The following is an 18,042-nucleotide window of genomic DNA, read 5'->3' as shown; positions in this document are numbered from 1 at the left end:
GAGCAAATGCTTATTGGGCTGGTGTGCCAAACACGGGGATTGAGGGTGAGTCAAACGTGGGCCTGCTCTCAGGAGCTCGCTCGCAGCCCAGTGGGGACAGCTGAGTCCGCAGGGAGCCCCGGGCAATGGCCCCTCTGCTTGGATGGCTCACCATGACCCTAGCAGGTGTCTGGGACCTAGTCCACGCTGGATACGTGTGTGTTGTTGATGTAAACGAACAAGCAGACGGAAGAATAGACTTTACTGGAGAGAGAGAGAGACCCAGCCCTTCCAGTGACCCAGCTGAGCCCAGCCTCCCAGCCATCCCGGCCAAGGCGCCAGTCGTGCACGTCAGCCATCTTGGATGTGCCAGCCCAGTCGAGTCCCCGGATGACGGCGGCCCCGGCCGAAATCATGTGGAGCAGACGAGCATCCCACTGAGTCCGGCCACCTCGTAAAATCATGGGAAATAATACCGTGGTATGCCGAAACGGCGACTTTTCTGGGGCCGAGAAAGTTTCTTCCTTTGCTGTTTCACTTCTCCGCCCTCCCCTCTTAACACCCCCCCCCACCCCCCCGCCCCCCAACCTGCAACCAGAGAAAGAGTCGCCTCTGGGGACCTCTGACTCCATCCAGGCCTCATGGGATGTGAGAGGCAGGGCAGGCTAGGCTCTGGGGAGGGCGACGGAGATCTAGGATGGTTCTAGAAGACTTCTGAAGGCCCTAAGCTAGGTGAAACGATGAGCAGTCATCCATGTCACTTGAAGTTCGTTCACTTCAGTTCTCACGTAGAGCCAGGGGCTCCATGCCAAGCTGCGTGGGAGCTGGATGTGCCGCGAGGGTGACGCCTGGCCCCGCGCTCCCCAGGGGGCTCAGGGGCCGGTGAGACGGACCGACCAGCAACTCAACACCTGCCATGTGGTCGATCCACATACCACAGAAGTGTATGCAACAGAGCAAAGAGGAGGGTCTTGTCTCGGGGTGCTGGGCCACAGCTGCTTCTGGCCCCTCCCCCTTGCTGAAAAGCAGCCACCACGACGACGACGATACGGGGAACAAGAAACAGAAACACAAACGCTCATCTTCAAGGAAACCAGGAGACACCTGTGAACCCAGACCAGCCAGCGCCCAGCACACAAGTACGGAGAGCAGATGGAGGGGTGGTAAATGATTTAACAGAGGCCCGGGGAAGGCAAACCCAAGCGCCTGCTGTGCTGCGGGAGGGGCGGCGGGGGTGGGGGGTGGGGGGAGGATTTGCAGGTGGAAGAGACGCAACCCACCCGGCCTTGCAGAATCCCAGGGCAGCTTCCAAGTGGGGGATTCAGCCACCGCAGATGGCCAGGTGGGAGGCTGAAAACTGGCGGGTTATTTAGAAGTTTGTTTAAGGGGCAATTAGACCCCCAGAGCCCCTCCCCCCTCCCCCCCACCCTGCACGATGCAGCCAGGCAACCATCCCTCCCTAGCCTGGGCAGGAAAATCCAACCAGACATTTCTGGACCCAAGGACACCAGCTACAGGGCAGGCGGGGGTGAGCCCCCAGACTGATTGTTTGAGGTGCAGTAGGTCTGATTATGCCTGGTGGGTGATTACTCCCTCCACGCCCCCCTCCAGGGTAAGAGCACACTTCCCCTCCCTGCTCCACTGACTAGCTTTGGCCTTCGGCCTTGCCTTTTGCCAGTGGGATGTTAGCATATGCATCGTAAGGAGAGACTCGATGTACTTGCACCCTTGGACATGCTCTCTTGTGCTGACAAAAGAACATGCCTTGGTAAACCCAGTGGTTCCAAGAATGGGACGGCAGAGGTACCCAGCTGCCTGCAGCTCAGAGCCGACCTGCCTAGATTAACCCACTCCAGCTGACCTGAAGGTGTGAGGTACAATAAATGCTTATTCTCGTGCACCAAAGCCATGTGTGTGGTTGTTTGTTACACAGCAGTAGCTGACTGATACAGGGGGATTCAGTGGAAGTCGGAATACCGAACAGGGTGACCCTAGCCCGCCTCCTCTCCCTGGCTTAGTTCAGGAATGCTGGCACCCAGGCATACAGATAGGAGTCGGTGGATAGGATCTGACCACCCCAGAGAGAAGTCTCACAGGTGCTGACCTCTGGTCCCATCTAGGTATGCTTGACGAAAGAGCCAGCTGTGCCTATAGCGATGTTCATTGCCTCGCAAGCCCTGTCCTCCTACATGGAGCTGCCAATCTGAGTGTTAAGGCTTCATTCTGAAAAATGAATGGGTAACAGGCAGCGATCAGAAGAAAACTTTGAAGAAACTACCACGGCTATCCTTGGAGAGAGAAGGAAACATAGCATAGCCATAAACAAAACCAGAATACCATAATAAAGGAACAATCAGAAAACCGAGAGGAGCTCTTAGAAATGAAAAATACTATGTTTATTAAAATTTTAAAAATGTACGGGGCACCTGGGTGGCCCAGTCGGTTAAGCGTCCGACTCTTGGTTTCAGCTCAGGTCGTGATCTCACAGTTCATTTGTTCAAGCCCTGCATCGGGATCTACACTGACAGTGTGGAGCCTGCTTGAGATTCTCTCTCTCTCCCTCTCTCTCTGCCCCTCCTGTGTTCTCTCTCTCTCTCTCTTTCTCAAAATAAATAAATAAACTTTAAAAATACATTTTTTAGGCGGTGTCTGGGTGGCTTAGTGTCCAGCTTTTTGGTTTTGGCTCAGGTCCTGATCTCAAGGTTTTGTGGGTTTGAGCCCCACATGGGGCTCTGCGCTGGCAGTTCAGAGCCGGCTTGGGGTTCTCTCTCTCCTTCTCTCTCCCTCTCTCTCTGTCCCTCCCCCACTCGTGCTATCACCGTGTCTCTCAAAATAAATAAATAAACTGAAAAAAATAAAATAAAATAGTTTTTAAAAAAAAGGTTTGGAAGAAAAAACAGAGGGAACAACAACAATAATAGAAACAACTCTCAGAAGGTAGAATAAGATGGTAAAAGTAAACAACAAGAAAATTACAGGGTTAATCCAGGAGGCCAATAGTCAAATAACAGGAGTTCCAAAAGAAAATAATAGAGAAATCTTACCCAGAACTGAAGAACACAAATCTTTAGGTTAACACAGTGTGCTAAATGCCCCAAACACTTGTTGTTGGGGTAGGGTGGGTGGCATGACCCACGCATTAGGAAATCTCTGAAATTTAGGGATAAAGCAAACATCCTAGAAGCTTCCGTTATAAAGAAAAAAATGACCTAAGGTTACCCACAATTGATTGAGAATAAGAACAGTACTGGGAGCTAGAGACATGGACAGATGCCTTCCACCACTGAGTCAAAGTAATTCTCAACCTAGAATTCTATACCCAGCCAGGCTATCCATGCGCACGAGAGGAGAATAAACTATTTTCACACGTGCACACCGGCTCAGGGAGTTAGTAGAGGTTTCGCACTGGCAAAATAAGGGAGTAAACCATTATGGAGGAAGATTCAAGAAACAGGACCTAACAGGGAAAAAGCTGAAAGGGATCACTGAGAGAGCAGCGAAGAGAGCGTCTCAGGGTGGTAGCCACGCTCAGGCACAGAGGACAGCCAGGACAGATGGGCAGAGTTGAGACGTCTCCACACAGAAATCCTGACCGGGCTCACATTCCCCTGTGAGGTTTTTCCTGAGCTGTAGGTCGCAGCTTATGCAAATACGGAGTCCTAGAAAACTGAGATATTAAAAAAACTAAAAACAAGCAAATGAAAAAAAAAAAATGAAGCAGTTATGAACTCCAGGCTGGGCAGGAAATAACATGTACGGTACATTCCTAGTGAAAACACTAAACGTGCACTTAACCGAAAACGTCGTTCGGTGGAGAGGGTGGAGAGAAGGGGCCAGAGTGTGTAAGAAATCTAGAATCCTCACGTAGCATAGTAGGAAGTCAGTAGATAATGGGTCAGATTGGAGGCTCAAAAGATGGAGAAAGAAACCCGATAATTAGCAAGACGGAGGCAAATACAAGGAGAAAGAGCTAGAAATTGCCTCTGGCATAAGGGTGGGGGCAGGGCTGTGGGAGGACTGCCGTTTTCTGCTGTTATAAGTCCTTCTCATCACTTTGGTTTGTAAAATTTACCGGCAAGCAGTGCTTTGATTAAAAAAAGAAAAAGAGCAAATATAAAATAATTGCCTGATGAATAAAAGAGAAGCCAGAAGAGGGAGCATCAGAGATGGGAAGGCTTCAGGGTGGCTGGTACCCCAACCTGCTGAAGGATTAAGAGAGCGACAGGGAACAGCCTGTGCAAAGGGCTTGGGGCCCGCACGGGGTTCAGACTGAAGGCCTCAGCGCGGCAGAAAGAGAGCCAGCCTGCCGGCCCATCTGCCCCTGCCGCAGATGAGGACAGGGGAGGCTCACGCTACGTGTAGCTTCTCGGTGTCCCTGGGACCCGCGGATGTGTACAGGGATTGACGCATTCTATCGTCGCGGCAACCCAGCGCGGCAGGTGTTGAAGATGAGGGGCTGAGGCTCAGAGAGGTTAAGTCACGTATCCCGAGGTCACACAGCCGGTGAGTACAGAAGCTGAGATTCAACCCCAGCAGCAAACAGCAGGGCTGATGAGCCACTTTATAGGTGTCCACACTCTCGTGACAGCCCCAGGGGCCAGGCGGGGGAGGTATTTTGGCTCACTTCATCTTGTTTGGAGGACGGACCTCAGCGTCAGTAGCCGAGGCCTCCACCCTACACTGTGGTCAGCTCTGGCGTTGGCATTGTGGGGGAGAGGAAGGAGGGGACAGCACGCTCCTGGCTGCCAGGAATGGGAGGAGCCTGGGCCCCAGCCTCTCTGGAAAACCACCGGTCTGATGGTAGAGGCACAGCCCCTGGTCTCAGGGAGCCCTCTAGTCTGAGGGTGGAGACACGGCCCTGGTTCTGAGGAGGTCAGGGTCTGATGGGGGACCCGTAGCATTGTCCTCTTACGGCAGGCGCTCGGGGCAGCCCCGCCAGGATTCCAGGCGGGCATGACAGCACCGAGGGACCAGATGGGGGCCTGAGGCTAGAGGCTCTCATGTCCCAGGACCTCCGTGCCAGGCAAGGTGGGGCCGCCCCACGGCTCCGACACAGCATCCCTAGCTTCCCAGAGCTCGCGGGTGTGGAGTTGCACTTCCTCTCTCTGCCCTGCCCTCCCCGCAGAAGGAGAGGCTGGTCCGGGATCCCTGGGTCACTTCTGCTCGGGGAAGGCCCCTCGGTGTCCCACTGGGGCCACCCCTGCCCGCAGCCTGGCGCCCGGGACCCGTCACCACCACTCGGCCTCCAGCATATTATAGTCTCCCATCCTCCACCCCCACCCCCGCCGCCCGCTCGCCCTCCATCTATCTTCTTGTCTTCGGTAAACATGTGGCAAACACTTACTGCGTGCTAGGCGCTTCCAGGCCTGGGGACACGGTGAGGCCGGGGTCTCTGGGAAGCCTAGAGGAGAGGCCTCGCCGATCCAGGCCAGGGACAGCTCCGGGAGGACTTTGTCTCACACGTACGGGTGGGATGCGGGCACAGCCTGTGCAAAGGCCCTGAAGAAAACCAGCGCCGTCACCGGTGCCTGACTGGTGAGCCTTTGAAGAACATGAATTAGGTCAAGAGACTCCTCTGCTCCCACCTGTGAAGCCCCCAAGCCACCCAGACTGAGCCGAGGCCCTGCGTGGTCTGGCCTCGGAGGCCTCCCCCTGCGTCCCTCCTCTGCAGCCACCCTGCTCTCCTCCTGGTCACCCGAACGCACAAGCTTGTCTCCACCTGAGCACCCCGGCAGGGCCCTGCTCCCCACTGGAGGCTTCTTCCCTAGATGGTGCTGTATCCCTCTCACTGTCTCACAGAGGCCTTCTGAGCTCGCTGGTCAGAGCCAATGAATGAGTGAATGAATGAATGAATGAATGAGATTGGGTGTGTCTGGAGCACAGGCAGGCAGGAAATCGGCAGAGGAAGAGCCGGAGGGGGGAGGCAGGGGGAGGAAAGACTAGGGCGGTGCAAAGTCTGGAGGGCTCCGGAGGGTGGGCTTAATTCTGGGGGTGATGAGAAGCCAGGCGAGGGCCCCGAGCAGGGCAGGGAGACCCCTTCCTCACCTCCGGGAGCTTCCTAGAGCCCATCTACTCCTCAGGAACTTGGCCAGACAGACGAGAGGCTGAGGCTGGAAGGAGGGGCTTGCCCAGGACCCACGGCAAGTGCAAGGACAGCAACAGGGGGCCGGTGGCTCCAGAAGCCGGCATGGGCATTTGTTTTCTCCTGTATAATAGCTTTGATTTTGCCCTTGACCCCCTCCCCCCCAAAGCCTGAAATATGTATTCTTTAACCCTGTCAGCCTGCCCTGGGCCCTCTGGACTCAGTCGGTCTCAGGACGGCTGCCCCCACCTGGCTTTCCTCTGGCTGGTGTCCAGCCAGTGGCCAGGACTGTGGACTCCCACCGCAGTGCTCCCTCACGCTGCCCGCCCTCGCAGCACTGCCCAACCCCTCACCTGCCTGGGATGGGGAACCAGCTGTCGTCCCCGGGGGAACATGTGCCACAGTGGCCTGGGGGACGTCCAGCTCCCCTGGGCACCACGCTCCTCTCTCCTCCTCTCTGCGGGAGCCAAGGCCAGCGTGGGTGGCCAAATCTCCCCGGTAACAGGGTCTGTGCCCCCCCCCACACCGCCGCCCCAGCCTCCTCTCCTAACCTGCCGCCCCTCCCCTCTCCTGCACCTGCTCTCCGGCCCCTCCCGCACCCCCCACTCCTGCCCCCTCCTTCCCCGGCTCTCCGTGTCACCATCTGTGGCACAATCCTTCTCTGTCACTCTGCCTGCCACCCCCTCCTTCTCCTTCCTCCTTCCTTGCTCTCCATCCCTGCCTCTCTCCGCATCTCCTCTCGCCCCTTCTCTCCTCCCTGCCACGCATTTCACATCATTCTCCCTCATTCTGGCTTTCCACCCACTCACTGTCTTCTCCCTCTCCCTCTCTCTCCACCTCCGACCGACCCCCCTTTCCCCTCTATTCCTATTGGCTTCCCACAGTCCCTGCTCCCCTTTGCTTCTCCGTCCACCCCCACCCTGCGCTCCTGCCCGCAGAACCCCCTCTGTGCCCCTACCCGCCCCCTCCTCCAGGACGTGTCCTGGAGATGGGGGGGTGACGCACAAGGCACCCGTGGGAAGTCAGGGCCGCAGACCAGATGGGAGAGGCTCTGTGGGCAGCTGTGGCCGCCGCGGGCCTAGGAGGGGGATCGGGCCGTAAGCCCTGTAGAAGTGGGCACCGCGTGGGGACCCCAGCTAAGGGTGCTCTGGGAGCTTGGGGACTGGGCAGGGAGGGGGGCAGCAGGATGATAACCAGCCTGGCGGCAAGCAGGGGAGCCCTCACCCCATGGGCAGGTAAGGAGGCTGGGGCATGGGTGGGGTCCCAGAGGGTGGGGTGCCGGGGCCCACCCTCTGCCCAGGGTGAAGTTGAGAGGCTGGGGGCTGGGGGCTGGGAGACGGTGGGAAGGCCCAGGGAGGAAGGAGGCCTTCCTGTGCCCTCCTGGTGGGCTGCAGAGGGTGGGGGCAGGTTAATCTCGGACTCTCGTGCCATGGTTCTAGAATACTGGGATCGCACAACAGCAGAGTGTCAGAGCTGGAAGAAAGCAGATGCATCATGTCGGTTGGCCTCCTTGGCTCACGTGCCAGCTTCTCTGAGCTCCCCCTCCACGCCGGGCGCTGTGCTCACGGCACGCTCCCATTTAATCTTTACAACAAGCCCGGGAGGTACGTCTACCTGTCTTCATTTGAACGGGAGGAAACTGAGGCCCGGAGCTAGGCAGTGACCTGCCCAAGTTCACACAGTAGCCTGGTGCCATCATTCTGTGGCAGAGACCAAGCCCCCAACCCGGGGCCTGCGGGCCGTGTTCCTGGGGGTCGGGCCCCGGGCCTGGAATGGGATGAGTGAGTGAGTCGGCAGTGATCAGCACAGTCCGGGTCTTTTGGGGGAAGGCCCAGTGTTGCAGAGGGCGGGCAGAAGGCAGTCGGCCAAGGGCATCAGCCTGCGGCATTCAAGGCCGTCCTGGCTCTTGGTTCCTCTCAGCTTGGGGCCTTCGGGGAAGCCAGCAGGGCCAGAACGCACTGGTGATTCAGGAGTAGACCAAACTGGGTTTTAATTCCCGTCTTCCGCTCACCAGCCAGGCGAACTTGTGCAAATTACTGACCTTCTCTGAGCCTCAACGTGCTCCCCTTTAAAAATCCTCCCTCCTGGGCTTGGCGAGGATTTCACGATGAGGGTCTGTGCCCAGGAGCAATGCCCCCACTTTGCTCGGAGCTCTGGCTGCTCAACTGCTTGGTCTGTTCACGTTTCCCAGGGCTGGGTGCTGTGTCAGGGGCTGGGGCTGAAGAAACAAATGACTCAAGGTCCCTGCGACCCAGAGCCTGCGGGTAAGCGGATGGGGGCAGACGAATGGAAGGTGATGGGGGTATCTGGCATCTCTGAGGGGCTCTCCTGAATTGCTGTGTCAGCCCCTTGCCCTCTCTGGGCCTCTGTCCCCGCCCTCCCAGAGCAGTCCTGTGAGGAGTCCGCCCCCGGCTTTCAGGCGAGCTTGTGCCAAAGATAAACCAGACAGGGAGGAAAAGTCCCTCCTCCCTGAGGATGAACCAGATCATGCACAGGATCCCAGCTCCTTAAAGAAAAGGAGGCACCTAAATTGTAGGGGCAGAAAGCTGTAATTTTCCTGCTCCTGGCACCCAGCCTCTTAAACTCTGACAGGGAAGATGGGCCCAGATGGGGGGTGGAGGCAGGGAGTCTTCCAGGGAGGGCAGGGGCTCTGGGAGGGGCTATTGCACCCCCGGGGTACAAAGACAGGGCCTGGCCGGCCGCGCGCGCCCGTGTGTGTGTGTGTGTGTGTGTGTGTGTGTGTGCGCGCGCGCCTGAGAAGGAGGTGGGAGGGGGATGTCCTCAGGGCTCACCTCCAGGCTTCCCTGGGGGCATCTGTCCCTGCAGCCTGGAAATTAGGTTTGCCCAGGTCCCAGGCTGTCTCAGGAGCCTGGCGCTTTCCTGCCTCCTGCAGCCCCGGGCTGTGATTGGCTGCCCCATGGGGATGCTGTAAAGAGAATGTGCGCGGGGTCGCGAGGTGGATGGATGGGTGACTGATGGACCGGGGCTGAGGAAGCCAGAACTCCAAGGTCTCAGATTCCACGTTTCCAGGTTGAACAAGGGCCGATTCTGGCATTCAGGAATTCTGACATTCGGACTCAAGGACGCGGAATCTAAAAATCTATGACTCTACAACTCAGGCCTAAGAATCTAAAATTCTGGTTTTAGGATCTTACGATTCCAGGGGTTTGAGCCCACGATCCTAAGAGTTCAAGAGCCCGAAGAACAGCAAGGGAAGCTCTAAATAGGTTGGTGGGAGAGTGGGATGCAGGCTGGGTGCCTCCCCAAGGCCCAGCCTCAGTCTGCCAGCCTGTGAAATGGACACACGTGCGTGTGTGTGTTGGGGGTGGAGGGGGGAGGATGATCTTAAGGGTCCTCCCAGGTCTGCCCCTTCTTAGCTGTGTGACTGGGGCTAATGTGTCCAATGGTGGGGACAACACTCGTCCTTCCCCCATCAGACCCCTAGGATGCTGCATTTCACTAGCTTCGCCTGGAACCTGGCAGCTGGGGTCAGGGACAAGGAGCCAGAAGCGCTGTTAGGATCCTATGAACCCAGTGTCCAGATGGCCCCTCCCTTAATGCCGCCGTCCCAGAGTCAGGAGAGCTGATGGGGTCCCGGGGTGATGATGGGGCACCCCCTGGGGTTGGAGGAGCAGGGAGGGGTGCTCTGAGCCCAACCAGCCTGGGGCATCGTCAGGAGCAACCAAGGTCAAGGGGTTCTTTGCTATTCTAGGCAGTGCCCGGCCTGGTGCTCAGAGAGACTTTAGAAACCGAGACGTTTGTTCCTAGTTAGGGTGCTTCCCTTTTCCAGAAGCTTTGCATCTTTTTTTTTTTTTTTAATGTTTATTTATTTTTGAGAGAGAGAGAGAGACAGAGTGCGAGTGGGGGAAGGGCAGAGAGAGAGGGAGACACAGAGCCAGAAGCAGGCTCCAGGCTCCCAGCCATCCGCACAGAGCCTGACGCAGGGTTCGAATTCACGAACCGCCAGATCATGGCCGGAGCCGAAGTCGGACGCTCAACCGACTGAGCCACCCAGGCGCCCCCAGAAGCTTTGCATCTTAAAAATAGTGTCCAGATAGGGCAATGCAGGTGGCAGGTTCCACTGACAGTGTTGGGTCAGAAGGGGGATATCAGAGGCTTTCCTTCTCTCTCAGGGTTTTCTGTAGGGACAGGCAGGAGCCAAGGGATGGTGGGGAGAGGTCATTAGGAAGAAGGGGTGGGGAGCCTTGGCCTCCACCTGGGCCTCCTGAGAGCCAGAGGTAGGCTAGCAAGTTCCGAGGTGGGCGGCCTTTCCTAGCGGGTCTTGAATTTCCACTGTCGGTAATACCCACCCCCTTTGCATTAAGAATTGTCCACTCCGGGTTCCTCTGATTCATCCGATGCCTCCAGCACCGATGCAGAGCCTGTGCTGTATGAGGGACGAGGAGACGCTTCAAAGCGGAGTGAGAGGGTCTCCACACTTAGGGAGAGTCGGTCTAGCGGGGAAGCCGGGAAGAGTCTAGCTCCTTGCAACACACGGGAGGCACGATAAGAAAGGTACTAACCTTAGTGAACGGTCATGCTGCGTGGTGCCCACCGTGTCGCCGGGCAGACTCTCATTCATGCTTCAGGACCCGTCTGGAACCTTCTCTTCCCTGGGAAGCCTGCCCCACCGGTGCAGAGAGGTGTGGCTGTCCTTGTACCTCCTTTCCGGTGTGAATTTCTCACCGTGGGGAGAGAAGGGGCCCCACACGCCCACCCCCCCTGTCCAGGTTCACAGCTGGCCATCCCAGGCAGGGCCTCTGTGGGAGCGCAGCGGGATGGGCTAGGCTTGGGGGGGCCCCCGAGCACTCTGGTTCCAGGACAGGGGACATCACTGTGCCTGTGGTTCCTAACTCCATTCAGAATCTGAGGAATCTGATACAAGCTCTGGGCTCTGCCCAGACAAGACATAGACGCATGAACTTTCGCCAGAGTTTTGGGGGGCTCACGGATCCTCTGAAGTTCATAGAGAGACCCAAGTTCAAGGTTAAAGACCCGGGATATGCAGCATCTTTTTTTTTTTTTCATTTTATTTAATGTTTATTTATTTTGGAGAGAGAGAGGGAGAGAGAGAGAAGGGCAGAGATAGAGAGGGAGGCACAGAATCTGAAGCAGGCTCTGGGCTCCGAGCTGCCGGCACAGAGCCCGACGCGGGGCTCGAACTCACGAACCGCGAGATCATGACCTGAGCCGAATGTCGGACGCTCAACCGACGGAGCCACCCAGGCGCCCCCCCCCCCCCCCCCCCCAGCACTGTTTTTCCAATGTGAGGGCTGAGACCTGTGGGTGGCTGTCTCGGTCCGTTCTGGCTGCTCTAACAGACTACCACGGGCTTACGAACCACATTTCCTTCTCCCAGTTCTGGAGGCTGGAAAAGCAAGATCAAGGTGCTGGCAGATTCTGTGTCTGGCGACGCCCGCTTCCTGGTTCGTGGTTAGTCCTCTCCTTGCCGTGTCCTCACAGGGCAGAAGGAGTGAGGGGCTCTCTGGGGTCTTTTCTGGCCCAGACCCCATTCATGAGGGCTCCACCCCGAAGACCTAATCACGCCCCAAAGGCCACGCCTCCTAAGACCGTTACTGGGGGGTGAGGGTTTCAACACGTGAATTTGGGAGAGGGGGACACGTTCGGTCTATCGCAGGGGGTGATGCCCTCGGGCTTGGGCTTCTGCCAGCCGAGGCATCCTGTGCAGAAAGGGCAAGTATTGCTTTCCGAAACAGTATGACCTCGCTGAGTCACAATGTAAAATGGGCCGGTGTCAAAGACGGCTGATAAACTCTGGTCTAGAAGGAAGGGCCTGTGTGGTCATGGGCCAGTGGACTGATCCGTTCACTCCTCTGTTAGACACCTGTGGAGGACCCACAGGGGCACGGGTGCCAAGGGGAAGGGGACCCTGCGAGGCACAGGCCAGCGCAGGCCCCCGCCCTTTGCAGCCAGGCAAGCCCGCGTCCCCCGCCACACCCTGGCCATGTGACGGATGTCACCTCTCTGAGACTCAGTGTCCTCGTCTGACAGGCGGGGATGCCTTGGCGGCCCGTGCAGAGTAAAATGGTTGGGGCCTGTCCGGCTCTGGCCGGGCGGGCGCTCTCGGCGTCTCCAAGTTCGGAGTGACGGGGGGAGGGGCGGTGGAGGGACCGCCATCGCCCACGGTGACCCGGCCGTGTCCTTCCCCCTCCAGGCCAGTAGCTGCCCGCTGACCGCCGCCACCGCCCCCCCTCCTCGGCCATGGACACCCCTGGTATTCCTTCGTCGGCCCCCACCGCCTTGGAGCCTGGGAACGCCTCCTCGGCCTGGCCCCCGGATGTCGCCCTGGGGAACGCGTCCGCGGCCCCGAGCGTGGCGGGGCTGGCCGTCAGCGGTGTTCTGATCCCTCTGGTCTACCTGGTGGTGTGCGTGGTGGGCCTGCTGGGCAACTCGCTGGTCATCTACGTGGTCCTGCGGCACACGGCCAGCCCGTCGGTCACCAACGTCTACATCCTCAACCTGGCGCTGGCCGACGAGCTCTTCATGCTGGGGCTGCCCTTCCTGGCGGCCCAGAACGCCCTGTCCTACTGGCCCTTCGGGTCCCTCATGTGCCGCCTGGTCATGGCCGTGGACGCCATCAACCAGTTCACCAGCATCTTCTGCCTCACGGTCATGAGCGTGGATCGCTACCTCGCAGTGGCCCGTCCCGCCTGCTCCGCCCGCTGGCGCACGGCGCCCGTGGCCCGCACGGTGAGCGTGGCCGTCTGGGTGGCCGCGGCCGTGGTGGTGCTGCCCGTGGTGGTCTTCTCGGGTGTGCCCCATGGCATGAGCACCTGCCACATGCAGTGGCCCGAGCCGGCGGCCGCCTGGCGCGCGGGCTTCATCATCTACACGGCCGCGCTCGGCTTCTTCGGGCCGCTGCTGGTCATCTGCCTCTGCTACCTGCTCATCGTGGTCAAGGTGCGCTCGGCCGGGCGGCGGGTGCGGGCGCCCTCGTGCCAGCGGCGGCGGCACTCGGAGCGCAGGGTCACGCGCATGGTGGTGGCCGTCGTGGCGCTCTTCGTCCTCTGCTGGATGCCCTTCTACGTGCTCAACATCGTCAACGTGGTGCGCCCGCTGCCCGAGGAGCCCGCCTTCTTCGGCCTCTATTTCCTGGTGGTGGCGCTGCCCTATGCCAACAGCTGTGCCAACCCCATCCTCTACGGCTTCCTCTCCTACCGCTTCAAGCAGGGCTTCCGCAGGGTCCTGCTGCGGCCTTCCCGCCGCGTGCGCAGTCAGGAGCCTTCTGCCGGGCCTCCGGAGAAGACCGGGGAGGACAAGGGGGAGGAGGACGGCGAGGAGGCGGCAGGGGGGCGGGGGCAGGGGAAGGAGATGAACGGCCGGGTCAGCCTCATCGCACGGCCTGGCACCGGCGGGCAGGAGCGGCCGCCCAGCGGCACGGCCAGCAAGCAGAGGCAGTTCCTGCCCTGAGAGCCCACAGCCGGGGGCAAGCCGGGCGCACTGCACGCCAGCTGTCTGTAGGGGCCCGCGGGGAGGCCAGCGTGGTCCAAGCATGGGGCCGAGGCTGTGGGGACGCCTCGGGCGGGCCACCCACGGTGCCCGGGGCCCCGTGACGGGATGTGTGGAGGCCTGGGCTCCCATCCTGTGGCTGCTGAGACTCGCGGTGTGACCCTCGCGTAGGTCACTTTCCTTCCCTGCGCCTGGTGTTCTCTTCTGTGACTCAGGGATGGGAGGACTGAGCCTGGCCCGGCTCTGCTGGACGAGAAGTCTGGAGGGGCATTGCCGCGGGCCGACCTGCCTGAGTGGGGCCTAGAGAGCTGCGCACCGGCCTTCCCCCTCAAAGACAGAGCATCCTGGCAGATGGGCCCGGATCTTGGCCCTCGGAGGGACGGACCGAGGTCTGGATCGCCCGGGGCTCAGAGTCAGGCTCCCAGGAGAGGGCCTGGGACCCCAAATAGAAGAAAGTCTTACCCAGTGCAGGGAGGGGTACACACTGCTCAGGCCCCACATCAGCTCTCCCCCACTCGCTGCAAGGCCTGGGTGGGCTCTTCTCTCTGGGCCTCAGGCCTCCCTTGCTGAACAACCCAGGAACCTCCAGGCCCTCTCGGCCCGGGCGGCCAGCGCTGGGGCTCCCGTGCTCCTGGACAGGAGAATTGTCCGGGATTTTGCAGGACAGTCAGGCAGTTCAGCTTCAGGGCCCCTTACCGCTTGGGCCCTTCCAAGGCCCTGTATCTTATTTTGTACTTGTGATTTCGTATTCTTTTTCATAAAGAGGGACCCCACACTGCATACATTTAGGCCACCTAAAGCCTGGCTCAGCTCCCGTTGAGGGCAGCTGACCTATCCCCAAAGCGGCTCACTCTGCGTCCCGTGGCTGGAGTGGGGGTGTCTCTGGGCGTCTGCGGGCTCCAGGAGCCTCCCCTTAGCAGCTACCCCCTGGCGTTCCTCCCCTCGCGGAGACCAAGGCAGGATCCGGGCCAGGCAGACTGGCAGGGAAGCGCAGCGTCTCAACAGGGTGGTGGAGAGAAGGAGGGAGAGGAGGAGAGAGAAGGGAGGGAAGGAGGAGGAGGTGGGTGGAGGACAGATCTGCTCCGTGACCTTGGAGCGATCCTTGGCCCCTCTGGGCCGGGCTCAGGTGCAGCGTCCCCGAAGGCAGGCTGTGGATGCCCGGCCTGATCAATCTCAAGAAAACGATGCAGTGAGGACGGGAAAGCAAATGGTCTGGAAGGCACAGCGCTGGCTGCCCGGAGGGCCTGTCTGTGCTGGTTAGGAGGGGCCGTGTGTTGATGGAAGCCCCTCATTCTCTGGGGCTACAGTTTGAGGAGGCCCAGGGAAGACAAGCCAGCGGGGCCTGGACAGGGACCACAGGGAGGGGCCGCCATGCAAGGACTCTCTTCCGGAGATAACCGTTTAGAGCCACAGTGAGGCTGGCCCTGGGGAGGGTGGTACTCAGGCTAAATCCCTCAATCCTCCCTCCCCCGCCCCCCGCGGAGGGCAGGGGGCTCCTCAGGGAAAGTATGCGAAACCACAATGTGGGGAGACCTAGGTCTCCAACCCACCTCAGGATCCTGCCTAGCCTTGACCTCTCTGGGCCTCAGTGTCTCCAGCATAAAATGGAGGTTGTCCCGGCTTGCCTACCTGCTCAGATCTGGGGAAGAAAATGAGTCATGCTGGGCAAGCCGCCAAGCACAGCGCGATGGGTGGGGGTGGGGGTGGGCGCGTCACGTTATAAAGTGGAAGCGACCCCCATGCCATGCCAGGCTTGGCCGACACCTGCTCCTTCCGCCAGCGGCCTCTCTGGCTCTGGCTCTCGGAGGTAAGAATACTGCGGGGCCCAAGACAGGAGGAAGGCTCCGGAGAGTCAGAGGCCAAAGACAGGCAGGGCTTGGGGAACGCGGCCCCCTCAGGTCACCGAAACAGACTTCGTACGCGTGTTGGCGCTGGAGGCCCGGCCCCCCGTCTGGGATTCCCCTGATGAGGATCTGGGGGTCTGAGGGAAGAAGGGCCCCGGCATCTCGGCATCCCCTGGCCGGCCCCGCCTTCCTGAGCCCTGGGACAGGTGCGCCTGTTCTCCAAGGGCAGCTGGAAGGCCCTTTAGGGAAATCCTGTGCGGCTCCTGCCCCTAGCTCTTGTCAATAAAGACAGTGACCCCCGACAAGAGCCGTGACCTGGGCCAATTCCTCTGCCAGGTGCTGTGCGTCTACACTGGTGTGCATGGATGGGTGTGTGTGTGTGTGTGTGTGTGTGTGCGTGCGTGTGTGTGCCACACCAGCCGTGTCTCTCTGGGCACGGGCTGTGTTCCCGGGGTCGCGTAAATATGAATACTTGCAATAAATGAACGAATAGGGAGATTCCATTTCCCAAGCTGCAGGGGGGCAATTTTCACACCGGGACTCTAGCCTCCTTTGCATTTGTGCCACGAAGGGACCCTGAATAAATGTGGGGAGGGCCGGGGGGGGGGGGGGTGCTGGAAGGAGCTTGTGTAGGGGTTTGGGCCTGGAATCTGTGGGTTATTGGAAAGGCGGGGGCCACAGGGTGAGGAGAGACCTGGGGTTGTGAGTCTGAGCAGGAAGGAAAGAGTGGTGATGGCCCTCCCTGCCTGGTTCTTCCTCTCCAGGTGGTCAAGTTGCTCAGAGTCAGGGCCTTACCTTCAACTTCTCTCTCAGAGGCAGTTGCCAGGCAACAGCCCATGGCCATCAGGCTCTGGACCGGACTTCATGCATCGGCATCGGCATCGGCATCGGCGGTGAGGATCTGGGAGTCTGCAGGGCCTGGAGTAGGGGGAGCCGAGGGCCCAAGGCTGCAGGTGTCCTCGCCTACAAGGGGTGGGGAAGATGGAGGTCGCTGTCCCATGGGGAGGTGACAGCTGGGCTCCACAGGACTCTAAACACAGAAGGAAATACTCTAAAGGTGGCAAGATCCCCAGGCTGGGGTGTGAGGGGCATTTCCCAGAGTAGTGCGAGGTCGCAGTCCTGCCAACGCCGTGTCACTGGCGGGCCCTGGTGACGTTCTCAGTGACACCGCTGGCAGGCTGGCCTGAAGGCACGGGGGAGGAAGACGCACAGTCTCCGTGCTCTTTGTGGGAACCATGGAAGCGCAGGAATCACTACCTGGTGGGGGAGGGGGAGGGGGAGGGGGAGGGGGGAGCGTGGGGGGGCGGGGCCTGCCGTGGGTGGGGGCTGAGCCTGGAGCAGAGGGAACCTGGTGTGCTAAGGCCCTGAGGCTGGAGAGCTGCAGGGAATAAAAGGAAGAGAGGTGGGGGGGGGGGTCAGGCCCAACTGAGGGACAGAAGTGGTGTCAGACAGGGCCTCTGGATGCGACCTTATTTGGAAGTAAGCTCCTTTCAGATGCAAGGAGTTAAGATGAAGTCATGCCGGGGTGGGGGGCGGCCCCTCCCCCCAATCCTACCGTGACTGGTGTTCTTAATGGAAGGGGAGATCTGGACGGACAGGGGCACAGGAAGAATGCCCGGTGATGCTTCTCCAAGCCACGGAATAGCAAAGGTTGCCAGCCCGCTGCCAGAAGCTGGGCGAGAGGCCCTCAGAGCCCTCAGAAGGAAACAACCATGCTGACTCTTTGATTTCAGACTTCCAGACTCCCGAACCGGGAGAAAATTAATTTCTGTTGGAAGCCACCTAGTTTGGGGCCCTCGGTTACGGCAGCCCCAGCGCACGGGCTAACAGATCCTCACCTGCGAGACAGAGATAATCGTCCCTCTTCTCCGGGATCTCCGGGGGCGTGTGTGTGTGTGTGTGTGTGTGTGTGTGTGTGGAACCGTGGCACCGACCCGTTCACTCTTTCATTCAGTGAGCGTTTATTAGGCAACTGTCAGCTGCAAAAGGCTGAAGGCAGAGAAGTGCAAGGTCCGTCTTTCAGGAGCAAAGGAAGTCACAGCAGAGATAAGAGAGAAAGAAGCCAGTTCTTAAGCATGCGGACTCTGGAGCTGCCTGGGTTTGAGTCCCGGCTCCTCCCTTCCCTAGCTGTTGGGCCCTGAACCGCTTAACTTAACCTTCCTGTGCCTCTGTTTCCTCCGCTCTGAGATCGGGGGAGGGAGGGCAGATTTCTCTACCGTTAGGAGGTTTAAATGAGTTAATATCTGTGCACAGTTTAGACTCGTGCCTGATGCGTTAGGTGCTGTGTTGACATGGGAAGTGCTTTAACAGAAGCAAGAGTCCCTCTGCCGGTGGAGGGTGGACGTCTTCTCCCCGGGAGGCGTTAGGGCCCAGCTGAGCCGAAAGAGGAACCTAGAGTCGATGGCACAGGGAAGGAGGCCCAGGTACCCAGAGCGGCTCCGATACCCATTCCCAGCTGAGGACGGTGAGGCCTGGGATGCTCATGCGACTTGCTCAGGGTCACGGCTCCAGAAGCAGGGACCAAGAGCCCTGTTTTCTGAGTCCCCAGTCCCCCGGTCCAGTGTCTCTAGTTTTTAACAATTGTGAAAACGGGGGACAGGGTGGCAGGAGCAACGCTGGCCTGGCGGTGGAGAGAGGGCCCCGAGGCCGCGGGTGGCCCCTGGGTAG

At 59.4% G+C, this 18,042-nt stretch overlaps 1 protein-coding gene across 2 annotated transcripts; it reads left to right on the top strand.

The window, feature by feature from the left end:
• Positions 1-7,238: 7,238 nt before the first annotated feature.
• Positions 7,239-13,525, top strand: SSTR3 (somatostatin receptor 3). 2 transcript variants are annotated; one of them, XM_042947721.1, is made up of 2 exons: positions 7,239-7,296; positions 12,237-13,525. In XM_042947721.1, the coding sequence occupies exon 2, from the start codon at positions 12,284-12,286 to the stop codon at positions 13,490-13,492; it is 1,209 nt and encodes a 402-aa protein (XP_042803655.1). In that variant the 5' UTR covers positions 7,239-7,296; positions 12,237-12,283; the 3' UTR covers positions 13,493-13,525. The 2 variants fall into 2 exon arrangements, with proteins under 2 accessions (XP_042803655.1, XP_042803654.1); XM_042947720.1 differs by lacking the exon at positions 7,239-7,296 and adding an exon at positions 7,615-7,665.
• The last annotated feature ends 4,517 nt before the right edge of the window (positions 13,526-18,042 follow it).

This window comes from Panthera leo, chromosome B4 (assembly GCF_018350215.1).
Source record: "Panthera leo isolate Ple1 chromosome B4, P.leo_Ple1_pat1.1, whole genome shotgun sequence".
NCBI classification, from domain to species: domain Eukaryota; kingdom Metazoa; phylum Chordata; class Mammalia; order Carnivora; family Felidae; genus Panthera; species Panthera leo.
Note: the sequence above shows the minus strand (reverse complement) of the source record. Positions and strands in the feature narration are given on the sequence as shown.